Source organism: Lepus europaeus, chromosome 9 (assembly GCF_033115175.1).
Source record: "Lepus europaeus isolate LE1 chromosome 9, mLepTim1.pri, whole genome shotgun sequence".
Taxonomy (NCBI): domain Eukaryota; kingdom Metazoa; phylum Chordata; class Mammalia; order Lagomorpha; family Leporidae; genus Lepus; species Lepus europaeus.
The window spans coordinates 10,664,984-10,680,665 of NC_084835.1; the positions used below are offsets into that span (position 1 = coordinate 10,664,984).

Sequence of the window (15,682 nt, forward strand, 5' to 3'; positions counted from 1 at the left end):
ACAGAGTGGGACGGAGATACACACAGAGATCTTACATCCGCTGGTTCACTCCACAAATGGGCCAGGCCGAAACCGGGAGCCAGAAGCTTCTTCCAGGCCTTCCACGTGGGTGGCAGGGGCCCATGCACTTGGGCCTTCTCCTGCTTTTCCCAGGCCATTTGCAGGGAGCTGGATGGGAAGTGGAGCAGCAGGGACACAAACTGGCACCCATACGGGATGCTGACACTCGAGACAGCGGCTTTACCCGCTACGCCACGGCGCCGGCCCCGGGGACAATCTCAAGTTTGCTCTTGCACACGGCAGACTGGCTTCTCCATAGCCCTTTGATGCCCTCACGCTGCAGGGCCCTGGGTAGGAAGGACAGGGATTCGGGAGAGAACAGAGGACTGAGGTCCAGAGGCCTCCGCTCGTGTCCACACATGAGGACAGGCACTGGCTCACGCTTTGGCCCTCAGACTCTCAGTCTGGTCCCGACGTGGCTTTTGGACCCCTCACGTGGCCTGAATCCGCTTCTGACTTAAGCGATGATGCTCCACTCTCTGCACCTTGAGGCCTCTGAGTGGTGGCTTCCGCCACGCCCTGCCTTCTGGGCCTCCCTTATCACACCCCTTCCAAGGCTGTCTCGATGGGACACCCACAAATCTCAGGGGAGACCCCAACGCAGAGTCAGTCACTGTCTCTCTCCCATTCCTCTGTGGCTGTACGAACTACAGAGCAGCACACGGGTCTTTCCAGATATCTGTCTTCCTTCCCCACCCACACACTCCCTCCTTTCCCAAAGGAAAGCCTACTCAAGAGTGGGCTACACTGTGGCGTAGTAGGCTGCAGCGCCGGCATCCCATATGAGCGCCGGTTCAAGTCCTGGTGCTATACTTTTGATTCATCTCTCTGCTATAGTCTGGGAAAGCAGTGCAAGATGGCCAAATTCCTTGGGCCCCTGCACCCAAGTGAGAAACCCAGAAGAAGCTCCTGGCTTGGCTTGGATTTGCCCAGCTCCGGCCATTGCAGCCATTTGGGGAGTGAACCAGTGGATGGAAGATTCTCTGTCTCTCTCTCTGTCTCTCCTCTGTAACTCTGAGTTTCAAATAAATAAATCTTTTTTATTTTTATTTTTTTTAAAAAAGGGTGGGCTCTGGCCCTTTGTGGGATTTGAGAAATCTATCACCATGGCAACATCAACATCCTGGACAGTCCCCAGAGCAAACAGAGGAGTGGGCTGGACGCACAGATGAAGGGACAGGCAGGTGGGTGAACGGGCAGGCACCTGAGCAGCAAAGGCAGGGTGTGAACAATTGCAGGGTGGGCAAGAGACTGACAGATGGGCAGGTGGATGAACCCTTTTAGGGCTGGGTTTACAGAATGGTGGACAGGAGCTTTTAAGCCAAGTCAGCAAGCTTTCTGTTTGAGGGGCCAGAAAAGACAGTGTTACGTACGGTCTTAGTCACTTACTTACTTCGCAGTTTTCCACAAACAGTTAAAAACCCAACACCTGTTCTGTCAACAGGCTGCACAAAAACAGGATGCTGATCCACGGGACTCAGTTGGGACACCCAGCACCAGTAGCATTAGAGTCAGTTCTGTCTACAGAGAGGAACCCCAAGCAGGAAGGCCTGGAGCCAGCACCTCGGCCATTGGCAGGAGCATACTGGTGCAAGGGCCTTTTGGGTGGGGGGCTTCAGGACGTGCAACCGGCCCCTCTCTGTCAGGATTCAGCCATGGGATTTCAATGGCATCGAGTCCACGGCTGGGGTGGAGGAGTGTGGCCCACAGCCAGGGCTCTCCTTGAAGGCAGCGTCTCCAGCCGGGGCTTGGAGCCGCACCGGGGGCCTTTGCCATGCTGTCCCCATAGGCACTGACACGACGCCTCTGTGGCTGACCACACCATCCCACAGCCAGCTCACAGCTCTGAGTTTCTAGCTCCCTCTCCTTCCCCTCCTCCCTGGGAGGTTATCACGGAGGGCCTTTCCAGCTGGCAGGAAGCAAACACAGATGGATGTGTCCCGGTTAAAATGCTCTTAACAGAGCCATAAAACAAAACCCAATGTCCAGCCTCCGTGGTGCTGCCAGCCTGGGAATGACAGGAGAAGAATGGGTGCTGCCTGCCCTTGCTAAATGGGTCTCCTGGTGTAAGGCGGGGGTGGGGTGCATTTCGTACCCGAGGGCTGTGGGTTAACAGCACACAAAGCTCTCCCCAGAAGTGCAGAGATGAGCGGCTGCACATGCCAGGCGGGAGGAGTGTGCACGCCTCCTCCCAGGGATGAGCTACCAGGGATGTGTCACCTGTTGCTGACAGGTGTCAGGGAGCTCTGGGGCTCCTACAGACGGCCCTGCCCCGAGGCCCCCCAAAGACAGCTGGGGGCACACAAGTAACACAACAGTGGACTGAGAGCCAGGGGACCGGGGTGCCATGCCAGCCAGTATGATGCTGGCCAGGTCTCCTGCTCTGGGTCTCCATATCGGTACCCCAGTCCAGGTAGGCACTGGCAGCCCAGGAGAACAATACAAGCAGCACCAAGTCAAACACTCACCCTGGTAAGTCTGCGAGTGGTTGGGAGAGTGCAGGGCGGCAGGGGGAACCCCGGGTCCACTTCCCTCACCCTTCTCCATGACTCAGCCTGAACCCAGGCCCCCAGGCCACCTCCTCAGGGAAGCCTGCCCACGTACTCCAATGCTGGGGGCCACTTGCTGTGCTCAGAATAAGGATCTGCTCCTGCATCTGTGCCGTCACTGGCCAGAGGTCCTGGGCAAGGGCCCAGTGGGCGCTGTCTGCTTCCCCAGCTCTTCTCACACAGCCAGGGTTGGGAGACATGCCTGTCAACCTCACTGCAGTCCTGCGGGCTGTGTCGGTGTCAGTGCCTGACCTCCACGTGGTCCCCAGTCTGGCCCCCACGCCCCTGCAAGGCCCAAGGATGGCCAGGAATTACTGCCCCCATGCCAGGAGGACCCAGAAAGCTCCCAATTCCCATGGCTGCCCCGTCACTGGGCAAACACATCATTCTCTCCGAGTGTAACACACACGCACATGGACTTGCACACTTGGCAATGCCTGGAACCACCCCCTGTCCACCAGGAGGGCTGAGGAAACCTCCAACATCCTTCCAGAAACCTCAGCCAGTCCCTGCCCACCCACCCCTGCAGCCAGCAGGGGCACGCCCCACTGAAAGCCCAGTGCTCTCCACCGGCTGAAGCCCATGAATCAGGAGACAGACTTCCCCGAACAGCCTCGGTGAGAGCTTGCTGGCTGCCAAGCCTCCGCTGATGGAAATCACCTCTGTCTCCTCACTGCTTTTCTGCCTCTTATATCACAGCCTTGTGAAAGGGCAATTAGTTTTTGGACAATTAAAATGATGAACTCACCAGATGGAAGTGCTGGAGCATCTCCACGTATCTGCAGAGGGAAAGCGCGTCTCTGTTAGCTCCCATCCCGTACAAGCCCAGGACGGGGAGAGGTTTTTAACAAGCTCAAGGCCACAGGCAGCTGCCTGGGGACTCACGCTTTCTCCGAAGACAGCAGTTCCTGTGCGATGACAAGAGCTCTGGACTGTCCTTCCACCTGCGGAAGGAAACAGAGCAGTCACCAGGGGCGGGCACGGACGGGGGCAGAAGGAAGACTGTGGCTCCAGGGCACAGATGCAGAAGTGACCGCCACGCTGCCCAGGGCAAGATTCAAGTGTCTCTCAGTCCGTTCCCTGGCACCCAGTCCTGTGGGATCTTCCACAGGAACTTAACCTGCATGCCCTGGGTTTCTCCACCTGCTCATGTGGGCATTAACAGCGACTAATTCAGCGGACTGCTGAGCTCATGCCAGCATGGTGGCCCTACATACAGTCACTGCTCAGTTAATGGCCCCTAACAACACGGTGTGCCTTTCGCCTCCCACCCACAGCCCTGGCGATCTTGAACAACCCGTGCTTCTCTGAATGATGGAGCTTTCCTCTGGCTTTCCTTGGGGTTCTTTCTCCTCTCTCTGCTTGGCTAACTGCCCATCATCCTTTTAAGACCACCTCCACCAAGCAGCCACTCCTGACCCCTGTCCATGAGCAGCTGGGTTAGGCATCATTTCTGCACACCTGCTCTTACGATCAATCACTGCCGTGAGGTGCCCATGTCTCCCATGGGGGAAGGGAAGGACAGGGGCCAGTGCTCACTGCACGGTTCTCCTTTGTTGACTGAAAGAACGAATGAGTGGATGAATGACGAGTGACTGTTCTTTGCGTTCGGGGACACTGGCAAGCAGGCTGGCCCTGGAAGGTGAACTGTGTAACCCATGTGAGCCCAGCAGAGATGCCCGATTCCACACCAGAGTACCTGGGTCTGATTCCCAGCTGAGGATACAGACTTCAGCTTCCAGCTAATTCAGACCCTGGGAGGCAGCAGTGATGGCTCAAAGGACGGGGTTCCTGTCACCACACTGGAGACATGGATTGAGTTCTTCAGCTCCCAGCTTCAGCCTCAGCCCAGCCCTAGCTGTTAGAAACTTGGGAAGTGAACTAGTGGATGGGAGTGCTTGCGCTCACGCGCGCTCACTCTCTCTCTCCCTCTCTCTCTCTCTCAAGTTAACAGAGGTGAGGGAATTTGATGTAGTAGTCAGGCTGCTGCCTGGGAGTCCCATTTCCCAGACTGGAGTTTAAGTCCTGGGCACCTTTGTTTCTGACCCAGCTTCCTCCCAATGCACACCCTGGGAGGCTAGTGATGGCTCAAGTCTTTGGGTTACTGCCACCCAGGTGGAAGACCCAGGTGGAAGACCCAGGTGGAGTCCCCGGGCTCTCGTATTTGCCCTAGCCCAGCCCTGGCTGTTGGGGGTATCTGGGTAGTTGAACCAGTATACAGAGCTTTTTCTGTTTGTCTCTGCCTTTCAAATAAAATGAAAATAAGTTAATAAAATTTTTTTAAAGACTTACATATTTATTTGAAAGGCAGAGTTAGAGAGAGAAAGACACAGAGGCAAAGAAAGAGATCTTCCATCCGCTGGTTCATTTCCCAAATGGCCACGATGAGCAGGACTGGGCCAGACTGAAGCCAGGAGCCTCTTCCAGGTCTCCCATGTGGGTTCAGGGCCCCAGGTACTTGGGCCCTCTTCTACTGTTTCCCAGGCACGTTAGCAGAGAGTTGGATAGGAAGTGGAGCAGCTGGGATTCAAACCGGCGTTCATAAGGGATGCTGGTACTACAGGTGGAGGCCTAACCTGTGTGCCACAGTGCCGGCCCCAATATGTCTTCACATACACAGAGAAAGACAGAGATCTGAATCTAATACATACACCACCTGAAACAGTGCTCAACACAGGATAAACGCTACAGAGACACTGGCTATCACGATTGCTGCTAATCTGCTACTGAGGTGGCACCAGGAACAGAACCACATATCCATGGACGGAATTTTTTCGTTTGCTTTTTTAGTCATAAGATTATTTAATTGAAGCTATATCAAAGAGGTCATCTAGCAGATGATATAATCAGGAAAGACTATTTAACTTGCTTCAAATGATTTAAAACAGGAGGACACTTTACAAAAAGCCCTGTGGCAAGCACAATTCTTAACACTAGAAATGTAATGCTACAGGGTATCTTGTAAGATACACAGACAGAAATACCAAAGGCTCATGCAAGCTCTAAGCCTGACAACGGTTAATAGCGACCCAGCAGGTAGCCTGCCAGGTCTAAGTTCACACCTCCTTGCTAGGAGGATTCTATTGCTACACCCATCGTCCAAACCAGGGGACGATGCTTTCCAATAACTGTGCATGGGATCACCTTCTACAAAGTCTCTGGCTGTCTCTGCTGTGACCATGTCGATACGAGGAGCCCGATTTCTGAACTTCACACTAGATAACTTCTCACTGGCCTCAAGCAGCTCAAGCCTAAAAGCAGTTTGCAATCGACTGATCCAGGGGTGGAATTTTTAAAAAAAATTACACAGGCAAGCAGAGAAAAGGCCTCCACTGCAAAACGAATGCTGCTCTGTGCCCCCGCCGCAGCATCTGAGACAGTGGGAAGCGAACGGACCCAGGAAACAGGCACACCAAAGCTCAAGCCCTGGCTCCCCTGAGGTTTCACCGTCCACGCTTCAGCAGCCACTGTTTCCTGGTCTCCATCTGCTCCACGGAAGCATGGTGGGCAGCCCAGGGAGTGCACTTCTACGATGGCCCCTTCCTGCAATGCTCTTCCCCACAGCTTCTGCCTTTTCAGGTCCCTGCTCAGAGGTCACATCCTCCGTGCACTCCTGGGACTCGAATCATTTCTGCCGGAGGAGCTGTTCCATGGACCGTGGGTACATGAACAGCATCCACAGCTCCTGCCCCAGCCCCGCCGTGTCCTCTTGGGGGAGGAGACCACTGCCCTCCCTGCACCTTGTGGAATGACACTCCTGAGCACCTGCCATCCCCAAAACTACCATTATACACAACTGGCCAATGGACATTCGAGAATGTCCCTCTCCCTGCTGGTCTGTCCTCCTCGTTTCTCACCAACAGTGTTTTCTCACTGACAGAGCACAACTCAGGTCAAGGACACCACAGCATGACTGACCCCGCAATGAGGGTGAGGGTGAGGGTGTGGGGGTGAGGGGTGCTCGCTCCCCCCCAGCCCCCGAGCATGGGCGCCCCAGCAGCATCCCCCATATGAAGAAATGCTTGCAAGGGAACCGGATTCTGCCAGAACGGGCCTCAACACTTACGAAACCCTGCGGCCAAGCTTCCGTAAACAGAATCATCCTGGAGGGAAGCGACAGAGGCAGCGAGGGCTGAAGTTCAGCTTCTCCTCCCCACACAACGAGGGAAGGAGTCAAGATGACCTCCAACCGCCCAGGTGCCTCTGGCTGTTCCCACGCCATAGGGGATGGTGTTGAGAGCCAGAGCTCAGGGGTCAGAAGTCCTGGGCTGCACCTCTCCCATCCTATCCTATCCTTTGGTCCTGCTCTGCAAACAGGGCTAGCACCTGCTTAATAAAACACTGGCTGGCGTGTACTGAGCACTTAACACACTGCTACGTGGGCTCGACACTCTCACAGGTGCCCTTTCATTTGATCCACCCAACGGTTTCTGAGGTAGGTTCCACAGGTTGACTGCCCCCATTCCGAGATGCTCTGAAATCTGAAACTTTGAGAGCACCATGATGGCAGTCAGTGAACTCTGCAGCCCAGACCATTTTGGATTTTGTGTTTCCAGCTTAGGACTGCTCAACCAATAAAGTCTGCAAATATTCCGAAACTGGAAAATCTCCAAGGCCTGACACAGCCCTGGGCCCAACCATTTCAGGGACTGGACACGCAACCTGTAGTACTACAGTCATTCCACAGAGGAGGGAACCAAGGCCCAGTAAGTCCTAGCCTTTGCCGAAGGTCACTGCTCCTCAGGGGCAGAGCCAAGATCCAGGCTCAAGCCCAGAGCAGGGCAGGGGGCACATGGTGTGCACTCACACGTGGCACCTGTGCTCACGGCTGATGGAGGCCGTTACGTTAGGAAACACCTGTTCTCCATCTGCACGGCAGGGCCCATGGGTGTCCAGCCCTTCAGGAAGGCCTGGACCAGCCCCTCTGGGCTCAGCTCTTCCTAATTCCTATCCCTCAGGACACTGGCCACAAAGGTGCAAAGAGAACTTCACAGGGGACTATGGCAAGCTCTCTCAGGTGCCTGAATTTCTTCAACTGGAAAACAGGGTGAGTGTCCATGCCCCCAGGGATGAGAGAAGAGGACAGCTGGCAGTGGCCACATTCTCCCCAAACTCTCAGCGCTATCACTGTCACACCGCCGGCAGGCAAGGACGTCTCGTAGGGTCCAGGCATTGGGCCACTCTGCACGTCCCCTGGCCCCTCCTGCCAGACGGGCAGACTCTGGGCGGGCCGCATGGGCAGTCCTGCTGCCATGACGGCCAATGATGGATGTGTCTCTGCCAGACGGCCGAGGAGGAGGCCTGGCAGGCCCTGTGCCCAGGCTCTCCACAGAAGCTGCTTCTGGGTGGGGCCCAACTGGGCCGTTTAACACCGATGTTTGTTTAACCAGGAAATGAACTCCGAGGTTGACGGCTGTGTCCAGGACAGACTTCTGGGAACAGGGTTCCTCCCAGGAGCGTGGGGACAGGGAGGCCAGGGCCTGCACTATCGCATTTCTCAGACTCAGCTGTGGGTGTTAACAGCCGGCAGCCAGCAGCCGAGCCTGTCCCCTGGGTTTCCTCCTTAGGCCTTAGGCCAGCGAGCTGCTCAGCCCTTGGCTACTCCAGGAGCGGGGCAGGGTGGGAGCGCTGGTCTTTCCTCCAGGGGAGCCCGGGGTTAAACGGCAGGTCCATGCCTGTTTCTCCAGCTGAGATGGGAGTGCCCAGCCCCCTTCTTAGAACGGCAGTTTCTACAGTGTGATCTGAGACACCAGTGTTCTTCCTTCAGCTGGACCAAAATGACGGCCACTGCAGACAGAGCACAGGGAACCCAGCTAGCTGCCTACTCGTCAGCCAGGCAGTCCCGGTATCTGCACAAACCAACGTCACACGACTCACTGATTTTCTTGTTTTGTTGTAGAAGACACACTTCTTTCCCCCACAAAAATGCCATTATGTGGACAAGTAATCAGTTTACTATTGTTAAAACAAACACAGAGACATTTAAAAATCCTCTTGGCTTTACTTCCTAGTGTGCTAAACACTGACAAGGTGCCACTCACCGAACCCTAACCTCTTTGGGGCCCTAGACCACCTTTAAGCAGGCAGATGGGTCCGAGAGCAAAACGTTCTAGGAACTGCTACTGCAGAGACTGTCACAGCACTGGGAGTGGGGGCCCTGGCCATCAGCAGATCTACAGGATGGTCAGGCACCGTGCACACTGGAGCACAAGACAGGCCAGGCTGCTGGCCCATCCCTCATGTGGCTCCCGGGATGTCCGGGGCCACACAATCTTTCTCTGCCAAGTTCCATCCTGAGGAAGAAGGAGGAGCGAGCCTCCAAGCTCCTCCCTTCCCCTCTTGCAGACCTCCTGGGCTTGTACCTGCTCTGCCTCTCCACAGCTGCCTCTTTCTTCCACTCTCATCTATGCCAGCCCCGAGCCAAGCCCCCTGAGGCCTCCGTGTCTAGTTCTCACCTGGGCATTCCCGTTTGCAACCCCTAGCCTCACCTCCTTGACCCTCAGATGACCTGCAGGGACACCCACCTCCGTGCTGCCTGGTCCCTATCTTCTGTCTTCCCTCACCTCAGGGAGGCTCCAGGCAATCACCCACTGCAACCCATCCCGTCCCAGAGAGCCTCCTGCTTTGGTCACTTGCAGCCCCAGGTGGTTCACAGAAAGAGGCCCCTGGGGCCCACTTGAAGGCCCTGCCCAGTCGCCTCCCCCGCTTTCTCCACATGGAATCCAGTGCTGCTCCTGTTGCTGGCTGGGGATTCCCTGCCAGTCTCAGCAAGCGTCTCTGGGGCACACGCTCACCTGGGGTGGGGTGCGGGGCCACGGGAGGCACTGGGCTCCCAGGTGCCAGCCTCTTCAGCCCGAGAAACCCTCATTCAGACAGGGGGTGGAGCGGCCTTCCTGGGCTGTGTCAAGCCCCAGGGAAATGACTGTAATGAGTCTGCAGTGTGCTGTGGGGATGTGGAGTGTGGCTGAATTCTGCTGGGGCACCTAGAGAGGAAGCGAGCTCAGTCTGCAGACACCAGGGGGACTCCGTCCCTCAGTTCCTGTGGACAGCCCCGGAGCAGACAGTGCCCCTGCCTCGAGACTTCCAGCACAGCTTCCAATGGCCGCTGGAAAATTCAGAGACCACAGCTCAGGGAGAGACGGCTCAAGGCCACCCCAGTAGTCCCCCTGTGGAGGCGTGGAGGCATGGGCTTTTGGTTTCCCTTCCTGTGGAACATGGTGATCTCGTGACTGAAGCTTCAGACACGCTGAGCGGCAGCTCCCGTTTCCCCTCCCCAGTCCCTGGCAACCTCCACCCCGCTCTCCGCCTCTCCTGCAGACACCTCTTATCAGGAGCATCACGGAGCTCTTCTCACTCTGCGTACCCTCCCCCTCCCACTCATCCCCACTGCCCCTCACACAGCTGCTAGTGCTCCACTGGGTGGACATCTGTGCACACACACACACACAGGCAGAGGTTTTCCGTGGATGGACACTAACAGGGAAGACCTTATGCCACATCTTCTTACAACAATCCCCTAAGGGAGGGGTCTCTCAGTCTCCCTCTCAGCGCCCGCACCTCCTGGAGAGCAGCTGTGGTGGTTACTGGGTCTGGTGGCAGGGACAGGCCAGCACAGGGGTACAGGGCACAGTCCTCGTGCACTCCCCGCCTCACTCCTGTTGGAGAAAGGTCCAGCCAGGACTCGGGAGGCCAGCTGGTGGCCAGCTGCCACGCTTCACCTCCGTCGTCCTTGCCTCCTGTAAACCCTCCTCCTTTCCCCTACACTGTGTCCTGCTCGCCCTACAGCAGCGCTCAGGCCTCCTGGTCGCCTCCTGGCGTCCCCGACTCCTGTGTTGCTCCTGCTTTAGCTCACACAGCTGAGTACTCTGGCTCACCTCACATCTGTCCCATCTCACGGGGAGCCTCTATGTTTTAGAACTGTGAGATATCCAGAAAAGAATGTAACACAAAGTTTTAGATTCTCGTGGGTGTGACTTTCTCATCCCCTGACTCCCCCTAAGGTTGGGGAACACACGAGCTTCTTTCCTGGCATCCCCCTGAGCCGAGGACACGGTGAGCACTCCATACCCACTAGATGGCTGATCGATGCAGGTCAGAGTTCAAACTTCCAGGGGTAACCATGGGTCACACAGGTCCTGACTGACAGGCCTGGGGCACGGCCTGGGCCTCTGTGTTTCTCACAAGCTCCCAGGGACCGTGGTTCTGCTGCCCCCTGCATGGCACTTAGGCAGCAAGGCTTAGAGACAGAGTGACCGCTAGGAAGTCAGGAAGGAGAAAGTGAGGGTCAGTTCTACCTGGGGGTCCAAACCCCAAACAGCTGGGGCACGGGACACACCTGAGTCTCAGCAGGGAGGACATTCAGCCACAGCTAAAGCTCTCTCAGAGCCAGGGGACTCTCGCTGTCCTCATGCCCTGCTGGCTGGCTCTGACTGCCTCCAGACCCTCCAAGGCCGGAACAAGGTGTAACAGATACACAGGTGCCCAGGACGCCACCCTGCACTCCCAAGGCCCCGTGCTCAGCCCACTCTGGAGCGTCTCTGTGTTGCTGTGCGGCACTGAACCGCAGCACCCTGAGCCAGGCTCCCGGGGGCCCAGACAAAGTGATGCAGGCCTGACTCCCGGCTCTGTGGGGCACGGTGCCCAGGGAAGCAGATGGGCCCCAGTGAGTGTTCCCCCAGCACACCACCATGCACTTGCCTGTGTTCTCCCCACTCGAATGGGAGAACTGAGTCTAATGCAGTCACTGATTGGCTGTATTTTTAAAGATACACACTGAATACTTTTTAATGTTGTCAAGCAGCAAGGATGCAACCCTGAACAGGACAAACGGGGGCCTGTCCTCCTGCACTACCTCTGACAGGGAATGCAGACAATATGCAAGCAAGCAGAGCAATGAAGAACCCGACTACAGAAGAAGGAAAGAAACGGGAACGCTGTGCCGGAGCCGTGCCAGAGCCATGCCGGATGATGCCTCTCTGAGCCGATGACACCTGAGACCTGGAGCCGGCTGTGCAAAGGGTGGCAACAGGGCTTCACGAGGAGGGGACCACAGTGCAAAGGCCCTGGGGTGGGCTGAGGGAACCAACAGAACTTACTCTTGTCTTTTTCACAATGCCTAGGTAATGGCCTAGGTGTGTGTCAGGGTTCCTTTGGTCTGTAATTAAGATAGGCATTGAGAAGACAAAGGCCAGGGATCCCACTCTGTCCAATCTGGGGCCCACATCTAGGAGGGCAAACCTGAGAGGAGGGGCGGGCTGAGGAGCGGGAAGACGACAAGCTCATTCTGGGGTGTGCTGGGCTGGTGGTGCTTCCGAGGCTTCTAAGGAGGACCCACAAGCACATCTGGGCTCGAGTATGGGGTCAGGCCGGAGTCAGCTCTGGGAAGAGCCCCTCTATGTGGGACTGGCAGCTGCAGGAGACAGGGCCACAGCAGCAGAAGACAGAGAACAGAGATGGGCACTGGGGAAGGCTGGGCACTGGGACGTGCAGGACAGTGAGATACACAGGAGGCAAACAAGGAGAGGCTGGTGACAACGAAGCCCCGGCAAGTGGGAGCTGCCAAGGAGGGAGAGACCAGCAGGGCTGAGGCCTGGGCATCTGTGGTGGACAGCACAATGGCTGGCCCGTGGAGGTCAGCGAGCAGGAACCACAGTGGTGGAAGAGTGCGGCAGTCCGGGCAGCGACTGTGGGACCCCTCCGGGCCCTCTCCTACCTTCCCCAACTTCATGCTGCTCTGGCCATCTGATCCAACTTCCAGCTCTCAGAGCTCCCTACTCTCCACTGCTGCTCCCTGCCCCTCACACACTGTCCCGAGCTTTGTGTGTGCGCGCGCACACACAAATTCAGCAACCTGCTCCAGCATCTCCTCCTCTTCTTCCCCAGGGATTGGAGCTCCTCTGCAATGCTGACGGGAAAGCATAAGGCAGAGCCTCCAGACCTCACAATTGAATCACGACACAATCCAGCAATGCTGCTCTGGGTATGGACCCAGAAGAACTGAAAGCAGGGACTTCAAGAGGTATGTGCTGGGGATGGCACTGTGGTGCAGTGGGTTAAGCCACCATCCACAATGCCATCGTCATCCCCTGTGGCACTGGTTTGAGTCCCATTTGCTCCACTACTGATCCAGCTCCCTGCTAAGGCACCTGGGAAAGCAGCAGAGGATGGCCCAAGTGCTTGAGGCCCTGTACCCACATGGGAGACCAATAAGAAGCTCCTGGCTCCTGGCTTCCACCTGGCCCAGCCCAGGCTGACGCAGCCATTTTGGGACTGAAACACCAGATAGAAGATCACTCTGTCTCTCTCATATTCTCTCTCTCTTTCTCTTTCTAACTCTGCCTTTCAAATAAGTGAATCTTCAAAACAGAGTAGTCAAAAGCCACCCACGTGTGCATCTGTGGGTGAATGGGTAAACAAAATGCAATCTACCCATGCAATGGAATACTAGTCAGCCTTGAAAAGGCATGGAACTCTTATCCATGCTACGACACGGATGAACCTTGTGGACCGCGTGCTCAGTGACCTGAGCCAGGCCCAGAAGCACAGGCACGGAGCACGACGATTCCACCTGCATGGGGTTCCTAGCGTAGTGAGAGTCACAGAGCCGGAGAGCAGGACGACGGTGCCAGGCTCTGCCAGAGGTGGATATGGAGTTAGTGCTTAATGGGGGCAGAGTCTCAGTCGGGATTCTAGAGGTACTCAACGCCACTGAATTGCACAAGGGGTAAGATGGTGGGTCTTCTGTGTACTTCACCACAATGCAAAAAATTCTTACACATTTACTATTTAGCTGAGAGGCAGAAAGAGAGAGAGGAAGAAGGGAGAGGGATCTTCCACCTGCTGGTTCATTTACTAAATGCTCACAACAGCTGTCGGACCAGGCTGAAGCTGGGAGCTGGAAATTGGATCCAGAGCTCTCGTGCAGGTGGGAGGGACCAGAGTACGGAGCCATCACTGCTGTCTCCTGGTTTTGTGCACAACAGCAGGGAGCTGGCACGGTGCAGGTGCCAGGACTTGAACCCGGGCACCCTGACACGGGATGTGGGCATCCCAAGCAGCACCTTAACTGCCACAACCAAATTCCCAACCCCGTATTTTGTTTTAATTAGGGGGAAAGATGGCCTTTCTCCATCCTCTCTGTGCCCTGGGCTTGTTTTGTTTGTATTTACAGCACTCACCACCTGACTACACCTCAGGAGCTCCCAGGCTCACTGTTCCTAGAGGGACTTCACACGCAACAGACGAGGGCTGTGCGATGCAGGGGTGGTCGGAGGTGCAGAGCTGCCTTCCATGGTGGGAGAAGTGAGCATGGCAGGGGAGCCAGGGAGCAGGTGTACACACCTGAGTCCAGGTGTCTGTGCATGGTAACATTTAACTTGGGCTGGGGGTTGGCCGGACAGTAACAATCGGGGTTCCGGTGGACCCTTGGGCCTAGGGCAGGTGGTCAAGGAGAGGCTACAGGTACAAGGACTGGGGCACAAGCCAGCCCTCCTGGCAGGGGCAGAGATTTGGTTACAAGTGAGGCTTATGTTGGCCGGCGCTGTGGCTCACTAGGCTAATCCTCCGCCTGTGGCGCTGGCACACCAGGTTCTAGTCCTGGTCGGGGCGCTGGATTCTGTCCTGGGTGCCCCTCTTCCAGGCCAGCTCTCTGCTGTGGCCCAGGAGTGCAGTGGAGGATGGCCCAAGTCCTTGGGCCCTGCACCCGCATGGGAGACCAGGAGAAGCACCTGGCTCCTGGCTTCGCATCGGCACAGCGCTGGCCATAGTGGCCATCTGGGGGGTGAACCAATGGAAAAAGAAGACCTTCTCTCTGTCTCTCTCACTGTATAAATAAATAAAATAAAATAAAAAACAAGTGAGGCTCGTGGGCCCCGTTCTGCCGGGGACAACTCGTGGAGGGGGTATGCCTGAGGGTGGGCGAGATCTCTTCCTGAAGCCAGGCCAGACTTCCGCTTCAGCCTGGGGCGAACCGGTCAGGGAACTATGGCCACAAGGCTCTGGCGAGGGAGGCAAGCACCTGGGAGGGGCTGCCAGCTCCCAGGCTGGTCTCCGGGGAGCTGGTATTTAGCTCGCGAAGTACCCGTTAGTCTGAAAAGCAGGCTTATTGTCAAGGAGCACCGCCAGGCCAGGCGGCCTTTGAATGTCTCCTTTCACAGCCTGAGCTATTTTTAAGTCCTTCTTGCTTTTCCTTTTTCCCTCCCTCTTTCCTTCAACCTACACCCTTTGTGTGTCTGGGAGTGGGAAGGAGGGAGTGGTCAGACGTGTGGGTGGGCCAGCTGTTGCACTCCAAGAACCTCTCCCCTCCTGTCTTGGCTGCTCCCCAACATGCGGTCAGGGCAGGGCAGGGCTCACCACCGCACCCCCAAACAGGCCTGTGAGGCCCGATGGGGGCAACCCGACTCCAGCATCTTCTCTAGGTCTGCGCCCTCAGGGTGGCTGCGGACGGCAGCCTCGTTCACGGCTCCTCCAGAATGCGACTGAGGCACAGCCAGGTCTTTGCCTTTGAGAAATGAAATTCTCCAGAAGACTGGAGAACAAAACAACAAGCAGAAAACGATCCTCCTCCCCACTCCCGCTTCACCCAAAATTCTACTGTGAAACAGCTGGGGCTCCGTTCCTGGGACCCCAGAGAAAAGCCTGTGCGTGTGCATGAGGGAGTGTGTGAATGGGGAGGCGTGTGCACAAGCAGATGTGCACATGAGGCGGCATGTGAACAAGGAAGTGTGTGCAAGGAGGCGTGTGCACAAGGTGATGTGTGCAAGAGGAGGTGTGTATAAGAGGAGGTGTGTGTACAGGAGGTACGGGCACAAGGAGGCGTGTGAACAAGGGAGTATGCGCACAATGTGATGTGTGCAAGAGGAGGTGTGTATAAGAGGAGGTGTGTGTACAGGAGGTACGGGCACAAGGAGGCGTGTGAACAAGGGAGTATGCGCACAATGTGATGTGTGCAAGAGGAGGTGTGTATATGAGGAGGTGTGTGTACAGGAGGTACGGGCACAAGGAGGCGTGTGAACAAGGGAGTATGCGCACAATGTGATGTGTGCAAGAGGAGGTGTGTATGTGAGGAGGTGTGT

The 15,682-nt window shown here is 56.4% G+C and overlaps 1 protein-coding gene across 1 annotated transcript in view; it reads right to left on the reverse strand.

The window, feature by feature from the left end:
- Positions 1–15,682, reverse strand: part of FGD5 (FYVE, RhoGEF and PH domain containing 5) — a 112,511-nt gene that overhangs the window by 44,305 nt on the left and 52,524 nt on the right. The window contains exons 4-5 of the mRNA XM_062200513.1: positions 3,495–3,553; positions 3,358–3,388 (exon numbers count right to left, since the gene is read on the reverse strand). Coding sequence (XP_062056497.1) covers positions 3,358–3,388; positions 3,495–3,553 — 90 coding nt within the window. The remainder of the gene's footprint in view (positions 1–3,357; positions 3,389–3,494; positions 3,554–15,682) is intronic.